Below are 17,362 nucleotides of genomic sequence, written 5' to 3'. Positions count from 1 at the left end.
TCTTTAGGATGTTGTCCAATTTGCAAAGCAGGGGAAAATAAAAGTTTACACATAGGTGCACTTTCTTGGCAAAAAGCTAATTAAGTTTGGACAATCCTATAATACTCTTTATTTTGCTTTGGTAGAACTATCTGAAAAAATGCCCTTTTATACTGCTTTGGACCCACAGGCACTGCAGCCTGTAATGTCACTTCTGCTTAAACAATAGTATCCCTCTATAGGGCACATGCTCGGGCCATTTATCATTGGTGTAAATTGACAAGTATTTCTTATAATGAACTGTAAACCCAAATGTGAATTATTCCACACTATGTGTCTTTTACTTACAAAACTGCAGTACTGCAGTGTACAACAGTAAAACCCGAAACATGCACAATAGGTAAAATCGTTCAGCCAAGGAAGTACTGACCAAAGAGCCCACTGCTCCTGACAGGTTGCCTCGGTGGCATTGAAGAATGGGTCAAGTGCAGAGGACAAATTTCCCTACAGTGTAAGGTTAAGTGTACCTCAACTTTAAAAGTATAGTATTTTTAGGTATCTGTGATCTGTATTTTATTTGTGTAAATGTTACAGTGGATGCTTTTTACTTTTATTGCACTACATTTAAACAATTCCAAGAAATGTATTTGCTGGTACACAGTAAAAACATAATTAATTAATAATAAAAATTTAATTAAACTATAAAATGCAATTCTTATTTGCTTGCTTCTCTTAAATATACAGTGCACAATATCAGTTGCAGGTATTTCTACTTTCTACTCCTCTACATTCTTAACTGGAATGAAATGTAGATGATGTTCCTGAAAGCATATAGATAAAATTCAACAATAATAAATAATAAATTCATTAAAAGTGTTTACTTTTACTCGACCCCACTTTTTTATTACATTGTTATATGATACTTTTACTTTATTTCTGTATATGTACTATTACTTAAGTAACAAAACTGAGAACTTCTTTCATCACTGCAAAATTGGGGCATAGTATTGTATTACAACAGCATAGAGTCCTACGTGTTTTTACCCAGTCCTACTGAAAGAATTAACATGGAAGAAAAACACATCCAGGGATTTCTCCCACTGCGCCTTGGCATCACATCCAAAGCACTCAGCATATTTCTGATAAGAAATTAATTACAAGTCAAACCAGGACTTGCTGCATCCCTTATCACTCACTCCTTTTCCTAATGGTTCTTTTAGGACCTCATCTGCAAAGAATTATCATAAAACTCCATTCAAGTAGCTGTTTTTGTTCCCTTGTTTTTAATGTTTCACAGTCCGCATATCGCCACTCTCCCGCAACACTTTCTTTGTTAGTAGCCATCATGGACCTAGCCTCTCTGAAAGGCAATAAGGTCCCTGAAATGAGCTCTCCAGCCAAACGACTCTCATAGGTGAAGGTGTTTATATAGACACACATAGACGGTGCAGTGCGTACACCATTGGGCACTTATTAGATAGAAAATACATCAATAATTTAGAGGCGTTGATCAGGCTGACGCAGCAGCCCAGTGGCATATTGAGCTGGTGTTTGTGTGTGGGGACGTTTAATGAGGAGGCCACAGCTGGACGTCCCATGTGCAGGGCTGACACAGGATGGCACAGGGAAGAAAATCTCTTGTAAATGTAGACTTACTTCAGCACTGCGAAACACTTCAGTTAAAATAAACTTGAGAAGCGAATAGGGCTGCAACGATTAATAAACTAAGTAGTCCACTATAAAAAGTTATTGTAGAAGTATAGTAGTAGTAATAGTAGAAGTAGTAGACCTTTTTGTAACATAAAGTAGCATCATGAAATCAACTGTCAAAATAAAATACACAGTTTAATCAATCATTTAATCAAGAATACTCTTTATTTGTAAATATTCTCCATTGACTGAAGCACTGAAGCATTTAGTCATCATAGTTATGTTTGGTTAAATGTTTTGAAAATCTCAAGGTACAAATTATACAAATACAAATTATTGCGTAAGAATTACAATTTGTTTTTACAGTGAACAATGACAACATGAGTTTATCAATTAAATATAAAGTCTTTAATAGCTTTAATGAAGTGGACTGAGAGAATGAGTGGTTGTTCCATTTCCTATATTGGGGAATGTAACTACTTAACTTTGTCTGCATACTACTGAGCTTTTATAAGCCTTTTCCCAATAAAGCTTAATAGACCCGGTAAGACCTAATTTACTTAATGTGTTATATAGTAAACTAAAGAAAAGTTTACACAAATGGGTTTAGTTTTTTCCTCTTTGTAGGTCAAAAAGAACAAGATACAAACATTGCAAAAAAATACAGCTAATATGGCTTCTAAGAAATCACAGTCCCATGCACTCTTGCAGTTGAGTGGTGTACTGTATATTAATATAGTCTAGGGCGCATTCATAGCCACAGATAAAGCCTTAATGAGGAGGGCCCAGCTGGACGCCCCCTCTCCTGTCTGTCTGAGTGCCTATCGGGTAAAGAGCCTCTTGTAGCTGTTGTCAGGAGTAGATTTTACCGCCTGCTTGTGTTAATATTTGGCAATGGAGATGATGTTCCTAAGCTGGTGATTAGGGATTTGATAGAGATGACAAAATAGGCCCAAATTACATGGTGCACGTGTGAAGTGATTGGCAGCCAGCACTTGGAGCAGGATACTTTCGTTCATTTCCCTTTAGGTGAAATTATAGAGCTTGATAAACGATTCAGGAGTGAGTTTGCGTTGGCACGTCTCTCTCAGGTATCCTTCAAAATGAAAACCAAGTTAGCTTGGCAAGAAATCTAGTGAATGAATCACACTGTCACTTGGGATCTGAAAGTATATGCATTTTATTGATGTATGCAAATTACAACTACATTATGTAACTTTGGAGGGTCCACCACTGGTTTGTCTCCAGGCAGAAATGAGAATTCCACAGTACGGCATCAAATTTAGTACCATGGAGACAAACACCACCAGGACAATTACAGGTTAGATCTGTGCATAAACAAGCCCACTCTCAATAAGAGTGCATGTTTTTTAGACATGTTTAATATACACTATAATATCTGCATGGAAAAAAGCAGGTAATGGCAACACTATGACATATGTTTTTGGTGTCTGTTTTTGTCTGGAGTTTCCATTATTGCTACATGTGGTGATGTTTAAACAATTACTTTCAAAACTTAAGATCAACACTGCCCAAAAAAACGAATCTGTCAACAGGCCAATGTTTTCCTTAGAGATTTTGTACCGCATATTTGTTCTTTTTCTTGAGTGAGCAAAGTTCTAATATAGTTGCACGCTGTGATTGGTAGTGTGAATATCTAGCAACTGAATAAGATTCATTTTATAACAAAGAGATCTGAATGTACTGAAGTCTGTGGCCTTGTTCTTAAGTGTGCTGAAACAGTGTGTGACATTTTGAATGAATGAAGGTCTTTAATGAAAATGGTAGCTATTTCTTCACCAAATATGTTTAATGAATTACAGGAAAAGTAACTATTATTGAATGGGAGCACACCCATTTGTACCAGTCCAGAAGAAACTGCCAATCAGGGAGGGCACCTGATGTAAAATTTTGTAAAAGCCAGAAATGAAGAAATACGATCTTTATAAACAGAAAGTTCCCTTAACATATCTCTATTACTTTAATATAGTTCACTTATCTTTCTCACATCTTACTCTTATTTTCTTGTACAAACCCTGATGTTCATGTTTGCATGTATTTTATCAGCTTCACCCTTTTCGTGGTGCAGATATCAGATCATCACTTCCAACCTCACTGCTATTACCCGTGAGAAAGAAATGGAGAGAGAGGAAGAGAAAAAGAGGAGAGAGAGAGAGAGAGAGAAAGAGAAAAAGAGGAAGAGAGAGAGATAGAGAGCAACAGAGAGAGGCCGCTCATCTGTCACAAAAAGCGCAAAAGAACAAAGCGAGTTTGAGTTTAACACACAAAAGATGACCTTGGAGATTTCAGGCAGCCAAAAACACCAAGTGAAGAATTGTCTCTATCAAGAATATGAACTCCCCTCTCCGCTGTAGTGTGTCCAGGGCGATGCAGGGGAGGCAGTAGTTATGGGGGGAAAACTGACAGAGCAGCGAAGGCGTGTGGGGCGTCTGCTGAATCCTCTCTATGAGCAGTGAAAAGGAGGTTGTAATAGGGAGATAATTGGTTCCCGGTGCATGCCTCTCTGACCTCCTGTGTCTAAGCAGGAGTGTGTTTAGACTGCGACTTTGGTCTGGTCTCGTGAGGGCAGACTGACTTATAGCACTGCATCAATCCATCACACTCATTAGCATACGAGTTGCTTTGATTAGCATTTCTATTAATATGGAAATGCTGCAGCCCTACATTACGGCTGAGCCAAGCTAGGTCTGTCCCATACACTTCCCATCTCTCAAACACAAATGCATGGCCGTTATTACTCTAAGGGGGTTTAGATAGTTAAGGTTCCACTAAGAAGATTTGAGTCCCGCGTAAATTGGTTTTGAAGGATGAAGAGGTGAAGTAAGCCATATTGTCATGCCTTTAACGGACCCCATGTATTACCTACATTGTTATTAGGTGATTAGGTGTCAAATTTAAATTTATGAGTTACAAGTGGGTTAAGATGATGATGTCTCAGATGAAGTGGTGGATTTAAATCTATCTATCTCTATCTATTGTGAATTAGTGAATAATTGAGATAGTGAATGAATTTGAATGAAGCCGCCAAAGGATCTGGGAGTAGGGGTTGGGAGTACGGTAGCAAAATGGTTAGTGTTTCTGCATATTTGATAAGAATATATCACTGTTGACTGTGCCAAGCTATTATAAACCAGGCAATCTGGTTAACCAACCTGTTTTGCATTGGTATAAAATACAATCATGCCATCCCTTTATGGATTAGCCTGGCTAAGCCAGTCCCTTACGTGTTGTGTTTGAATGAAAAAGCAACAACAGTACATAATTCTCGATTTGGTTAATCTGCCTTGCAATCATTCCCATTTGAACATTCAGTTCTTGTGAAGTATAGGAAAAGTGTGCAGTCTTAGCTGGCGAGGCAAATTAGTAGTGTGATTTCACTTTGTACCTAGAGAAACGAATTGTTGTATGTTCAGTTTCAGATGAAATAATCCATTAAGTCCCAATAAAGGCTTTACAAGAATCTCTCTCTAAAATAAGTACTAGGCAAAATGCAGCACAGGAGGCTGCGTTCTTACATTTTTAACAGCACAGATGTCTATGATTTCTGCTCAAAAGTGACACATTAGCCACATTACCACACCAACTTCAGTGTCTGTGTAGAAAAATGACTGTTTCCCAAAAGTGTTGAGTTTTTTAAGTTTCATTTTAGTAAAATACATCTAGCAACTTTTCCTACAACCTATCAGTTATAATTAGCTATGGACATGTAGAATAATAATATATAAGTGGGGGTTCAGCCACTAGAAAACATCTCCATGGCAATGTTTGCTTTGCCTGGGTTGTTCTACAGTATGACATTAAACTTATCTGTCTTTCATGTATTAAATTGCATACACTTTTATTGCTAAAATAAAAAGAAAAAAAAACTTTGCAAAATATAAATTCTTAAGGTGAGCGGGCTCATCTCCTCACAAATCTGATCTGTAACTTCACTTGGGGGCGTCATCTGCTTGTCTCCATGGAGATAGATTATTTTAATGCTATCCTGGGGAAGAATTTTGGCAAAGCAATAACCTCTCCTTGGAGACAGCAGGTGGCAGATCCTCCACCAGAAAAGTCGCATTGTGCACCTTTAATTTTTTTTCCTGTGTGACTCATTGTCCTCTGTTGTGTCCTAGTACAGGTCTGAGTAAGCCGAACAGAGGAAGCAAAGAGCTCTCAAATCCCCTGCAGATACTCTCCTGTGATAAACATGACGCCGCCGAAAATCCACTGAAATCACCACAGAGGGGGAGCTTACATAGGCCTATATAATGCTGTAATCATCACAACCAGCTCATCGAGAACCAAGTTTGCAATGATAGCACTGTTTTTGGTGTTGATTTAGACAATGAAAAATAGGCGTAGTGATATGGAATTGCAGGAATATGCAGATTACGTTATGTTAAGTTATTTATTTGTCATTATACATGGAAGTTGTACAACACAATTATGTAATCAGATGGGTGGTTATTGGTAACTCCTGATTAGATGCTATGTCCCTGACGTATGCAGTAATGTTATCATTCTCTGTCTGACGGAAATTTACAAACATCTTTATTTTGACCTAGTTTAGTTTAAACCTGTTTGTCTTGTTTTTTTTATACCTAATTTAGTGCTGGTTTAGTCTTAGTTAGCTCAAATAAATATACTGTAGCCATAATATTTTGTCCCTGATTCATGTACAGAATGGGCCATTACATTCCTGCATTAAAAATACAGTAGTACAACTAACTGTGTTAAATATTAAAGGAACATCCAAATTTAATTCAACATGATTTTTTAAGGAGTGATAGTGTCTGTGATAGTATGAATCTGGTACATTGCATACCTCTTGTAACATGAGGAGTTTCCTCAGTTACAAATACTAGAGAAAAGCAAAATTCATGGTGCAGTGCTTCACCTTTGGGTTGTTTTGTGCCTGACAGGAGAATGTGGTAAACAGAGTCTCACTAGACCAGCTGCTCTAAGTGATGATTGTTATGCTGCCAGTTGACAAACCTGCCACATACAACACAGGCAAAAAAGATGTGTGTAGTTTTTTATAAAAATAGCAGTTTTAACTTGAATGAATCATGAACATGAATCAATAGTCATATGATCATTAACTCTTACCTAGAAGCTTAACGTTTCAATTAAATCTCCAATAAATGCATGGTACACTTTAGCTGGTCCTTGGGCAAGACACTTTGCTGCCCTTGTCTAAGTCTCAATGCGGTGTTCATGTGAGTGGTAGTCGGAGAGGCCTCACAGTAGCTGTGGCTACATTGAATAGCGCAATGTATTTGTCTAGCATGATTTTTTTTTTTGCTTTTTATTACACCTTATTGGGAACTACCAGGACTTGACTCTGACTTGTGTGCGATGGACTTGGACTTGAAGTAAAAGACTTACACTTAAACAAGGAAGTCCCACCTCTGCTACCATGTAATTGAATCATTTATACTATAAAGTGATAGTACTGTAAAATATTTGACCATATAGTTGTATCATTTGTTTCACGTGCAGCTCAATGAAACCGCCAAACAGCTCATGGAGATTGACAAACCCACGACAACAAACGCTCCTGGTCCGAGCTCTGAGCCTTCGACGCTGGGCTCCTGTTCATCTGGCCCCTCCCCCTGTGCCTCACCATCCAATGGGAACGGCTCTGGCCCGCGGCGAGGGGAGGGCAAGAAAAACGCCAAGAAAAGGCATTCGTTTACAGCGCTGTCAGTCACCCAGAGAGCAGCACAACTCAACAATAGACACAGTATGGAGATCTCCAACCCAGTGCTCATCAGCTCCTCTGACCCAAGAGCAGCCGCACGCATCCAGGTAAATACAGGGTTAAATTTAAATGGTTTCTCACATTTCTTGGTATTAGTGATTATTCTTTTGATTGATTAGTTGTTTAGATTCCATCGGCTCTAAATATGATTTTTTTTTTTTTACAAAATTTGACCTTTTCTCTCGGCACGTGGCATGTTTTGGAGTCTTTATAGCACAGATAACACAGTTCAAAAATAATTCAACTCAATAATCAGTTGCAATCAATCAATTAACTTGTTTCAGCCCTTCACACTTGATGGGCCACAGAAGACCACTGATTCTAATATAGGGAAATTAGTAAATCAACCTCTATCAAATAAAAGAATCTATTAAATATTATATCCCAAAATGTTCAGATATTAAAAAACGTTTTCACACGTTTGATTTTCTAGTGTAGAGCCGCTCAGTGTAGACACACCTGTTCAAATATGTGCAGATTACAAAGCCTGTAGCACATCAGTCTGATTGATTCATTGATTTACCTGTGAGCTCTTGCCGTAAACACAGGAGCTTGAATGCAGTGAGCACTGGTTTATTTACTTCCCTTTACTTTCCATTTCCAGTCTGTCAGTTTTATTTGACCAAAACCATTTAACTTCCAAACACATCGCATATAAACATCATCCAGCTGCATTTACATTTAGCTGCTAATTTTCTGTTTTCTCACATTCAGAAAGCGTTTGAAAAAACTGCACAACTGTGAAGTGTCCATACTATATATACCACCACCTAACTCTATAACGTACTACCATGTACAATTTGCAACACTATCTAACAAGTACAATGTCTCTATGAAATGCGTGATTTTGAAGTAAAGATATTAGTAAATCAGCTACTGTATAGATATCGTTTTTTATTACCTCTAACAAAAATATCAGGCTTAACGTTTGTGAATTTGTGTATTTATGTTAAAAAGTACATTCTAATAAAATTCTAACTGCCCATTTATTTGTTTCTTGTCAGGATGCATCCCCTCCTGGTCCCTCCCCCTCCTCGGCAGGGGTGATGGTGCCCCCCAAAGTGGCGTCCATTACCTCTGAGCTGCTGGCCCATGCCAAGGTGCAGCTGCCTCTCAATATGTGAGTACACCACCACCTCACACAAATACTGTTTTTCTTAGGTTGCTGAATTAGTTGCAGTTTGATAAAAAATTATCCTTTGAATTGTTGCTATTAAAATATCCACTACATTGATTTAAAGATGCACTATGTAACTTTTCTGAGGTGGTCGGTCACCTGCTTATCTTCACAGAAATGTTATTTGACATAAACCTTTATATCTTTATTTATGAATTACAGAGGTCTTATAGCTAATAGCATAAGATTAGCAAACAGCTGTGTAATGTTGTTTAATTCATTATTTTACATATTAAAGTTACATATTGTATTAACTTAATGAGATGGCCACTGTATTAAATAGATCAAGTCCACATGATCCATAAACAAAGTGAATTACATCTGTTTGAAAATGAAGCCTTACATGCAACTTCCAGATGGCCTTGGCACAGATGGCCACAAGACTGTTATATAAATTGCCTCATAATTAATCTAGAGAACAGGTAAAAGACACAGGTTTCGTCAAGGAGATTGTGTTTCTACTGCTATTGTAAACTTTTCAGTAGGGATATAGGGTCACATGTTTTGAAATAGTTTGTGCATTTGTTAGTAGAAATCCTTGATCCCAAAGTAAGTGTGCTACATGTTTGTTTCCCATGTGCTATCATCTTCTTCATCTTCTGTACTTGTAGGTGCACTATCTAGCTTCTGTTTTGTGCTGTTCTATATAGAGAAGTTTCTAGTTTGCCTGGAATGTACCACAGTATGGCATTAAACATATCCATCTTGGCATTTTTATTTCTTCCTCTCCACCAGTCTGAATTGTAATTTGGCCACTTGCTCATCTCCATAGAGGTTCAACATTCCAGGTAAAGCAATAACATCTGAGACAAGTAGGTGATGTACCCTCCACCAGAAAAGTTGCATAGTGCACAGTTAAGCTTTCCAATTAACTGAGAGACAGGCTACCCAACTAAAATATAAAATGGGTCAAATAAAGATAACAAATGCTCTTGTACATTTATTTTATCTTGCCTAAAATACTGGGCTTGAGACTGTTTATTGTCAACTGATGCCTTGGCTTCATAATATGAAACGAATACAGCCACAATGTCAGTTTTAATAACATCAAATTGAAAGCTCCCCGTAAACACAAACACTTGTACACACATTGAATACCAGCACATGTCCTGAGTGAGTTCAGTGTTCCTGATGAGGTCGGACGATTCCATCTTGACCTGGCAACTGTTTCTGTTGCCATGGGGAGACGGGAGGATGGTCCCCGCATCTGTTACCAAGGCAACGGGGAGAGAGAGGGATGGAGAGTGAGTGAGAGAGAGAGTGACGCATATATAGGGCTTGTTTACACTGTGGTCTTATCGTCCCCACTGTCAGAGAAGGGTACCACCAGCAGCACATAAACTACACATGTCTCCAAAAAGACATGCGGAGAGAAAACTCATTTATATGTTAACGCGCTGGAAATACTAAACATAGTGCTCACTGCTCACTTGCCTCGTAGGTTAAGATGCTAAACGCTTCATCTATCACAACTTGGCCGGGAAATGGGGACATATTGATTAGGCATGACTTCATAGCAAAGCACAGCATTTGCGAAAGAAAGAAAAAAACATTCATCTTTCTGTGGCAGCGTTCGTTCCTTGAAGAAAAATCACTTGACGTTTCAGCTATGATTGCAATAGAAACAGAAAATCCCAAGCCACATTTGGAATAAAATACAGCAATTTTCTCAGTATGCCATTGTCATTTTTCACTGGTTATAATGGCTCATTGTGTGCAGTGAGTTGGGATTTTACATAAAGGTGCTATTGAAGTTATGTCACCTGTAGTTACTGTCAATCAAAATGACCAAAATCACATTAATGGGACAAATTTGGACCTTCCCTGGCCTGAATACTTGTTGAATTGCCTTAATCTTTATTGAAACAAGTATGAGACCACATGTAAATATAAAATAAACAAATTTTTGTATTGAATTACCTTATATTGTATAAGAGTGTTTTTAATTATCACTGTGGTATTATCAAAGCCTTTCTCTTAGTATCGAAATATTAATATTTTGACAACACCAATACTGCCGCTCTTATGGGTCTTTCAGATCTGCTATGGTTAGTATCTGTTACCTGTGGTCGAATGAATGAACAGTGGTTAAATGGCAAAATGTAGTGAAGTTAAGACTCTGATCCAGTAGTTTAACAATTTTTGTACTCTCCAGTTCTTGAGATAGAGTTGGTCAGGACTTAAGCTGGATGATTCTACCTATTGTGAATGTTTTGGGTTTTGGATAACCAAGCTCTCACTCACACATCACAGTCATACCCATACAAGGTGTGGGAAATGTTTGGCACTGATTGAACAACCTACAAGACATTAAGACAGCTAATGTAAATCTCATGGCCATCATGTTATATCTTTTTGTGTGTTTTGTGGCTTAGCAGACAGTGGTGGCTGGTCATTCAAAAATGTACATACATTTAATTTACATCTAACAGCTACCTCTCTTCTCTACTTCTAATTTTAGTTTCTTGGAGAGAGCTGGAAAATATACTGTCTCGCTCTGACTGAAAAACACATTTTTGAGCTACGGCTGATTTGATGTTTGAAGTGGTCCCTTATAGAATACGCTCTCAATGTTAGTCATGGATATATATTTAATGCAAAATGTACTGGCACTTTATAGTATTCAATATCACTAATGGGTATGAGTTTTTGTTTTCATTGTATTTTGTTTTATTAACAAATTAAAACAGCTTTTAATATGAACTTCCTGAAAAGAAACAACACTAAAAAAAATCTGAACTGTGCTTCAAACCACATGCTTTTACCCAAGCTGATGATTGATGATTAGAAAAGACTGCATCTCAGTCTTGAGTAAAAGTCAATGAGTTACACAGCTATTCAAAAGGCTATGTAAAAGTCGTCATATGTATCGTAGTAGCCCAGCATGTTATTGGTATGAAGATGTATCATTTTGATAGAGTGGCTGTATCCATAGGAGGACCAGACAGCTCTTTTCCTTGCCTTTACAAACACGTTGTACATCAAAAAATGGGAGGGTGTACTAAAAGAGCTGCTGTAGCATCAATGCCATGGAGGCTTTCATCCTTTGATCCTCGACACTGTACACTCTCCAAACACGACCACTTTCGGGTTTTTTCCTGATAAAAATGTAGAAAAATGCTAGTTTATAAATATTTATCACACACATATTATTTTGACTGTTTTTCCTCCCTTCAGATACCTGGCCCTCTACGCCTACAAACCCCAGAAGGCAGACGAGCTGGAGCTGAGGAAAGGTGAAATGTATCGCGTCACGGAGAAGTGTCAAGACGGCTGGTTCAAAGGCACCTCGCTCCGAACGGCCGCATCTGGAGTGTTTCCGGGGAACTACGTGACTCCAGTGTCCAGGTGGGTAGAATGAAAAGCTCAAACTAAGTAACAAGATAAAAACAAATTATTAAACTGTGAAAGCAACAAAAAGACCAATGGGTTTTGAAGGGAAAAATATCTCTATTGCAGCCATAGACTGTATAAAGAAGTGGGCTAAGGGAGTGTGTGATGTCACCCGTAACGTTCAGCTCCAGTCAAATGAAGCTCATCGAGGGTAGCAGTTATAAGTATCATAGTAACCAAAGAGCCCATCTGGAACAAAGCTATTCAACGCTGTCAATCAAACCGGTTGCCAACGCGAGGGAGAGCAACCTCGGCAGCTGATTTGTGCTACTTATTGCTGTAAAGTAAATATAGACCATAAACAGTAATATTGAAACCAAACCATAAAGCAGAATTATCTCAAAAAAGTATTCTAAATATACATACTAAATGTACAATGCAACTTAAGTACTTAGCTTGCATTCATAATGAGTTACAGAAGTTCTTAATTCAGCCTTCTACAGCTCAAAGCATAAAAAAGTACCCACAATAAATATTGACCCCCAAAACTGATTGTTCCAGCAATCATAAACTGAGCCATAAGTCGATATAGTATTTATTGTGACAGGCCTAGTCAACTAGTCAAACAAGATTTGTAAACACATTTTCAAATAAATAAAGATTGAAAAATAGTGACTGATATCTGGTCACTGGTCTTCAAGGGCTTACATACAATCATAACTTTTACATTTAAGTATTGTTGACTTGTTAATCTGATATTTAGAAACCTATTATGAATCATTCAAACTTTTTGAACAAGACTGAAACACCTTCACTACATAATTTTGTTCTACAAGTTAATCTATAATTTAAATATATCCATAACAAGTGCACTGGTTTAAATGGACTAAAAATAGCTGTGTTTTTGACAAGGAAATGTTTAGAAAATCTCAATTTAGCATATTATAGGTTGTTTAAGTAATAGAAAATATCTTAAAAATAAACAAATTTACACAACTCTCAACCAAAAGTCTTGGAATTCAACACTGCCCCAATTTGTCCAAAGATACAAGACACAGCCGATTCTAAAATGGTTTTATTTCATTGGACACTTCACTTATCAAACCGCGCAAACAGGTTTTGTGTTGACACACAGACAGATATGAGGCAGAATTGCACTGGCCCTAACTATTGAGGAGACCCAAGGCTATTTTCCCTCCATCAGTTATCATCAATATCACTGAGGCTGCCAGGGCACAGTAGAGCCAGTGTCGCTAAGTCTCATTCCCGCGCAGACAAATCAGGCTTCAACGAATGCAATCGTCTGTTAAGATTTTTTTTTCTACAATTTACCTACACTTGTACCTGTCTTTATATTCCTCGGAAAATATAGTGTGTGTATATATAGCATTTTAGAGGATCACTTTTTGAAGATAGTCAGTATTGGATTACCTTCTATATTTACCCAGACTTACAAGGCATTGGTGATGTTATGGCTCACTGAGGGCTTCTGCATTCACCATTTAAAGTGTATGAAAAAATTGGGCTGAACAGGAAACTATGCTCTAGATGTATTGTTCCATGTGAAGATTTTGACTTGATGCTTATTGCTATTACTTTGCATGGAATGTTTTAGCGTACTGGCATATCTATCTCCATGACAAAGAGATGGTGGCACTAAGTTACAAGTCAGATGTGTGGAAAAGCAAGCCCCACTCACAGTAAAGATGATTTTTTTTCCTCAATAAAAAACACCTTTTATTGACTAAAGGCAAGATATATGAAGTTTAATGCCACACTGTTGAACATTCCAGAAAAAAATCAATAACATCTCCATGGAGACTAGTAGGTGGTACCAGAAAAAAAACAAAACCTGTATCTTTAATTTAAGATTGCAGTGACAGATCTACTACTCTTCTAATAGTGCAGTAGATTTATATAGAGACAGTTTTCAACTTGATCTAAAATATGACCATCGATTGTACCTCTTCTGTCAAAACTTTTCTATTACATACAGAGCATCTCCCTGAAAAGTCCACTCATACCCTTACTATTGAGTGAGAGTGCACCTCATTTCACCTTACTTTGCTATGAATGCATTTAAATCAGGCAATAATTTCACTACCGCCCTGACCTTCTCCATATTGTGAGGTTGCTATATAAATCCAGCCTCTCCCTTGTAGCTATAATTCTCAATGTCATTTTCCCGGCATAATTTACTGGCGAAGTTGGAAACACAGCTGGCAGAACTCCAGTAATACTTGCAAATGTATGTAATTCTACTATTGTGTTGTCATGCCATAGTGCACTATAAAAAACAGTATTTTGGCAGTGCTGTCTCCATTGCTCTTATTATGTATTCTTTGAGTTTCTCCAAGCACTCTCCTCTCCACACCACTGTCCCACTGATTTCACCTCTGGCCATCACAAGGAACAAAATAATGGGTTTTTATCAGCAGCTTTTCACCGCGGGAAACAAATGCTCCCCTCCTGAGTGCCCTAGAACAAAACAGACCGCCATGGATACATCTTTGTTGCTGTTCAAAACACAATGCAGTGATGGTTGCTTTTACTTAACTGTTTGTGAGTCGGAACATTTTAGGCAGCAAGTAAATTTATTAGTTAATTGTTAAAGTAGGAGGAAAAGATTGTAGATATATTTTGAGAACCAACTAATTCTGATGTCTACACTGCTGATGAGCTTTTCCAACTGAAGCTTCAATGCGGTGTTCTAGGTTTATTTACGATAATTAGAAAAACATACCTTTATCTTGAGATAGAAAATGTTACATTACCTACAAAATTTGTACCCTTGTCTCAGAGATGATTTTTTTTTTCTTAATTTGCTCTTTTTGTAGTATTTTAGATATATATATTTTTAATAGAAGACAGTACAATCTGCATTCTCAGATCAGTATTTCAATATATTTCTTTCCTATATTCGCAGCACATATTCCAGACGCTGTTTATGCTTATGCGTCTGAATGTCTCTCCACGCTCTTTACCACCTTTATACACTGTTCTCTGTCTGGTCCAACAAACAACACAAACCCAAAAATCTAAAAACATGCTGAAAAAGCTATTTCTATTATTTAAGCCAGATGGGCAGCTAAAATTAATATTGTTAAATGCTGATTTTTGTTTACATATAACAAGTACTAGGCTGTATAGAAATGATCAGGTTCAACATTTGTGAATTTACCTTTTTTGGATATTTCATGTCAAAGTGCATGGTGCATTGGAAAACTGGCTCTTGCCCCCCATCTGGGAGTATGACATCATCACAATCTGAAAACCACCTATATATCGGGTAGGTTACAGTGTCTTATGTAAAACTATAAACAAAAGATATCCTTTTCAACTCCTACTTTACTGCAGCGTAATACAAAAGATAATCATTTTCATCATTACATTTTATATGCTAGTATTGAAAGCCATTAAAACACAAAATGGTGTACGGGAATCATATTTGGCAATTTAATTACTGTCATTATTGCTGCGTGCATAAAAACATTTGCACAGCCTGCTCACCTCATCTGTATTCTGCTCTGTGGTGCAGTGAATGTGCAAGGTATGATACAAAAATGGATTAGGAGGGGAAAGTAAAAATATATTCAAAATAATAGGATGAAAGAAGTGGCATAGACAAAGATGATGGGGGTTAATGAGGCTGAATGGACGACTGGGGAATTTAAGGCAGGTCGAAGTTGCTGTTCAAAGTGAAGAAAGAGATTTGGATGAGAAATAAAGAGAAGAGAAAAAAAAGCAAGGAAAAAAGAGAGACAGATAGAGGGAGATAGTCTCATGTTTTGAAAGAGGAACAGTTTTAAAACTAAAACTCCGATAAAAACACATACACTGCTTAGCCCCCTCCTCACCACGCATCATTAACTACTATTAAAAAGTACAATATTCTCACAATATTCAACTCCATAGTATGTAACTTTTTTTTTTTTTTACGGATGTTCTGATTGCAGCAAGCAAAACTGCATCTTTTTGCGGGCTTGCAGCTCCACAAACCTGACTCTTATTTGGCCTGGAGGTGGGCCTCATCATTTGGCTATTATATTCCACAGTATGGCATAAAACATATATATTTACACAGAGAATGTTCCGTAGTATATGGTTTTAACTTTGTATTTCCATGGATGCAGGTGAAGTTTATATACTGTACTTTTAAAATATAATTGTTAAAAAGAGAGAGAGAGAGGGAGAGAGGTGATGGGGAAAGAGAAAATGAATGAAGGAGATGCAACCTGAAAAACAGCAGGTGTCCCCTCCAAAGGATATCAATGGCTGCTTCACATTCTGCCGTTATGCAACCTGCCACAGAGACAGACAAAGAGAAACGCTTGGGCAACTAATCAAATGAAAGGCAATTTGTTATTTTTACGCTAGCATTCTCCTCTGCCCACCCTCCTGTGTCTAACTCCCTTCCTGTTATGTCTCCTTCCCTCCTCCTATGTGTCCTTCCCTCTGCCTCTCCTTCATTTTCCCTGTTTCCTTTCTTCCTGCTTTGTCTTCTTCTCTCCCTCCCATCTCCCATCCCTCCGTCCTCCCATGTCTCCCTCTCTCCTTTCTTTCACCTGTATTTTACCCTTCTTGCTTCTACCTCTCTCTCTCCTTCCTTCCTCCCATATCTTCTTCTCTACTTTCCTGATATGCCTCATTTCTACTTCATGCGTCCATTTCCTCTTATTCCTCCTATGTCTCATTTTCTTCTTGTGTCTCTGTCTTTCCTCTCCTCCCAAGCATTCTTCTTCTCCTCCTGCTTCCTATCGCTTTCTTTGTCCCCCTCTCTCCTTTTATTCACCTGTATTACCCTTCTATCGCTTTTTCTATTCATTCTTCCATGTCTTCTTCTCTCCTTTCATCCTCTCTCCTCCCTTGTTTGCCTCTCTCTCTCTTTCTGCTTTCTTTTCCTATGTCCTAAGTCATGCTTCTGTCCTTTCTTTCTTTCCTTACTCCCATGTCTCCTATCTCCTTCCTTCTGTCTTTTCCCCTCCTTTCCTCCTTCTTTGTCTCCTCTTTTCCATCTCCCTTTCCTCCTTTCCTTCTTTCCCTCCTGCCTCCTTTGTCTCCTTCCTCTCCTTCCCTCCCTCTACACTTGGCGCTCCTCTGCCTTTGCCAGTGGTGGAGCTGGGGAAAGTGTTAGCAGACCTTGCCAAAACTGCACCAAATCAGAACGAGGACTCAGGGACACAAAAGGTTGTTTAAGTTGTCTGTGTAGTTACAACAGTAAATAAAAAAAATACAACAACAGTAAACCTTTCAATTCAGTGATTATTATTATTTTATTTTTTATTTTTTTGAAGGCTATGTTTTTCCAGGTAAAATTTGAAGTTGGATTTTATTTGATTTTTTAAAATGTAAAAATTATGTTGTTTTTTATTTGTACATTTTTGAGGTTGTTGTGTAAAGGTAGTGTTTTTTTTTTTCTTTTCTTTACAATTATGATGAGAGGATTAGAACCT

General features: G+C 37.7%; 1 protein-coding gene across 3 annotated transcripts in view; it reads left to right on the top strand.

The window, feature by feature from the left end:
* The window catches only part of LOC117388933 (E3 ubiquitin-protein ligase SH3RF3-like), a 117,433-nt gene that overhangs the window by 79,114 nt on the left and 20,957 nt on the right, over positions 1-17,362 (top strand). For all 3 annotated transcript variants that reach the window (XM_055230664.1, XM_055230666.1, XM_055230665.1), the window contains exons 4-6: positions 7,138-7,446; positions 8,404-8,519; positions 11,754-11,924. In XM_055230664.1, coding sequence (XP_055086639.1) covers positions 7,138-7,446; positions 8,404-8,519; positions 11,754-11,924 — 596 coding nt within the window. The remainder of the gene's footprint in view (positions 1-7,137; positions 7,447-8,403; positions 8,520-11,753; positions 11,925-17,362) is intronic.

Source organism: Periophthalmus magnuspinnatus, chromosome 21 (assembly GCF_009829125.3).
Source record: "Periophthalmus magnuspinnatus isolate fPerMag1 chromosome 21, fPerMag1.2.pri, whole genome shotgun sequence".
Lineage (NCBI taxonomy): Eukaryota > Metazoa > Chordata > Actinopteri > Gobiiformes > Gobiidae > Periophthalmus > Periophthalmus magnuspinnatus.
Note: the sequence above shows the minus strand (reverse complement) of the source record. Positions and strands in the feature narration are given on the sequence as shown.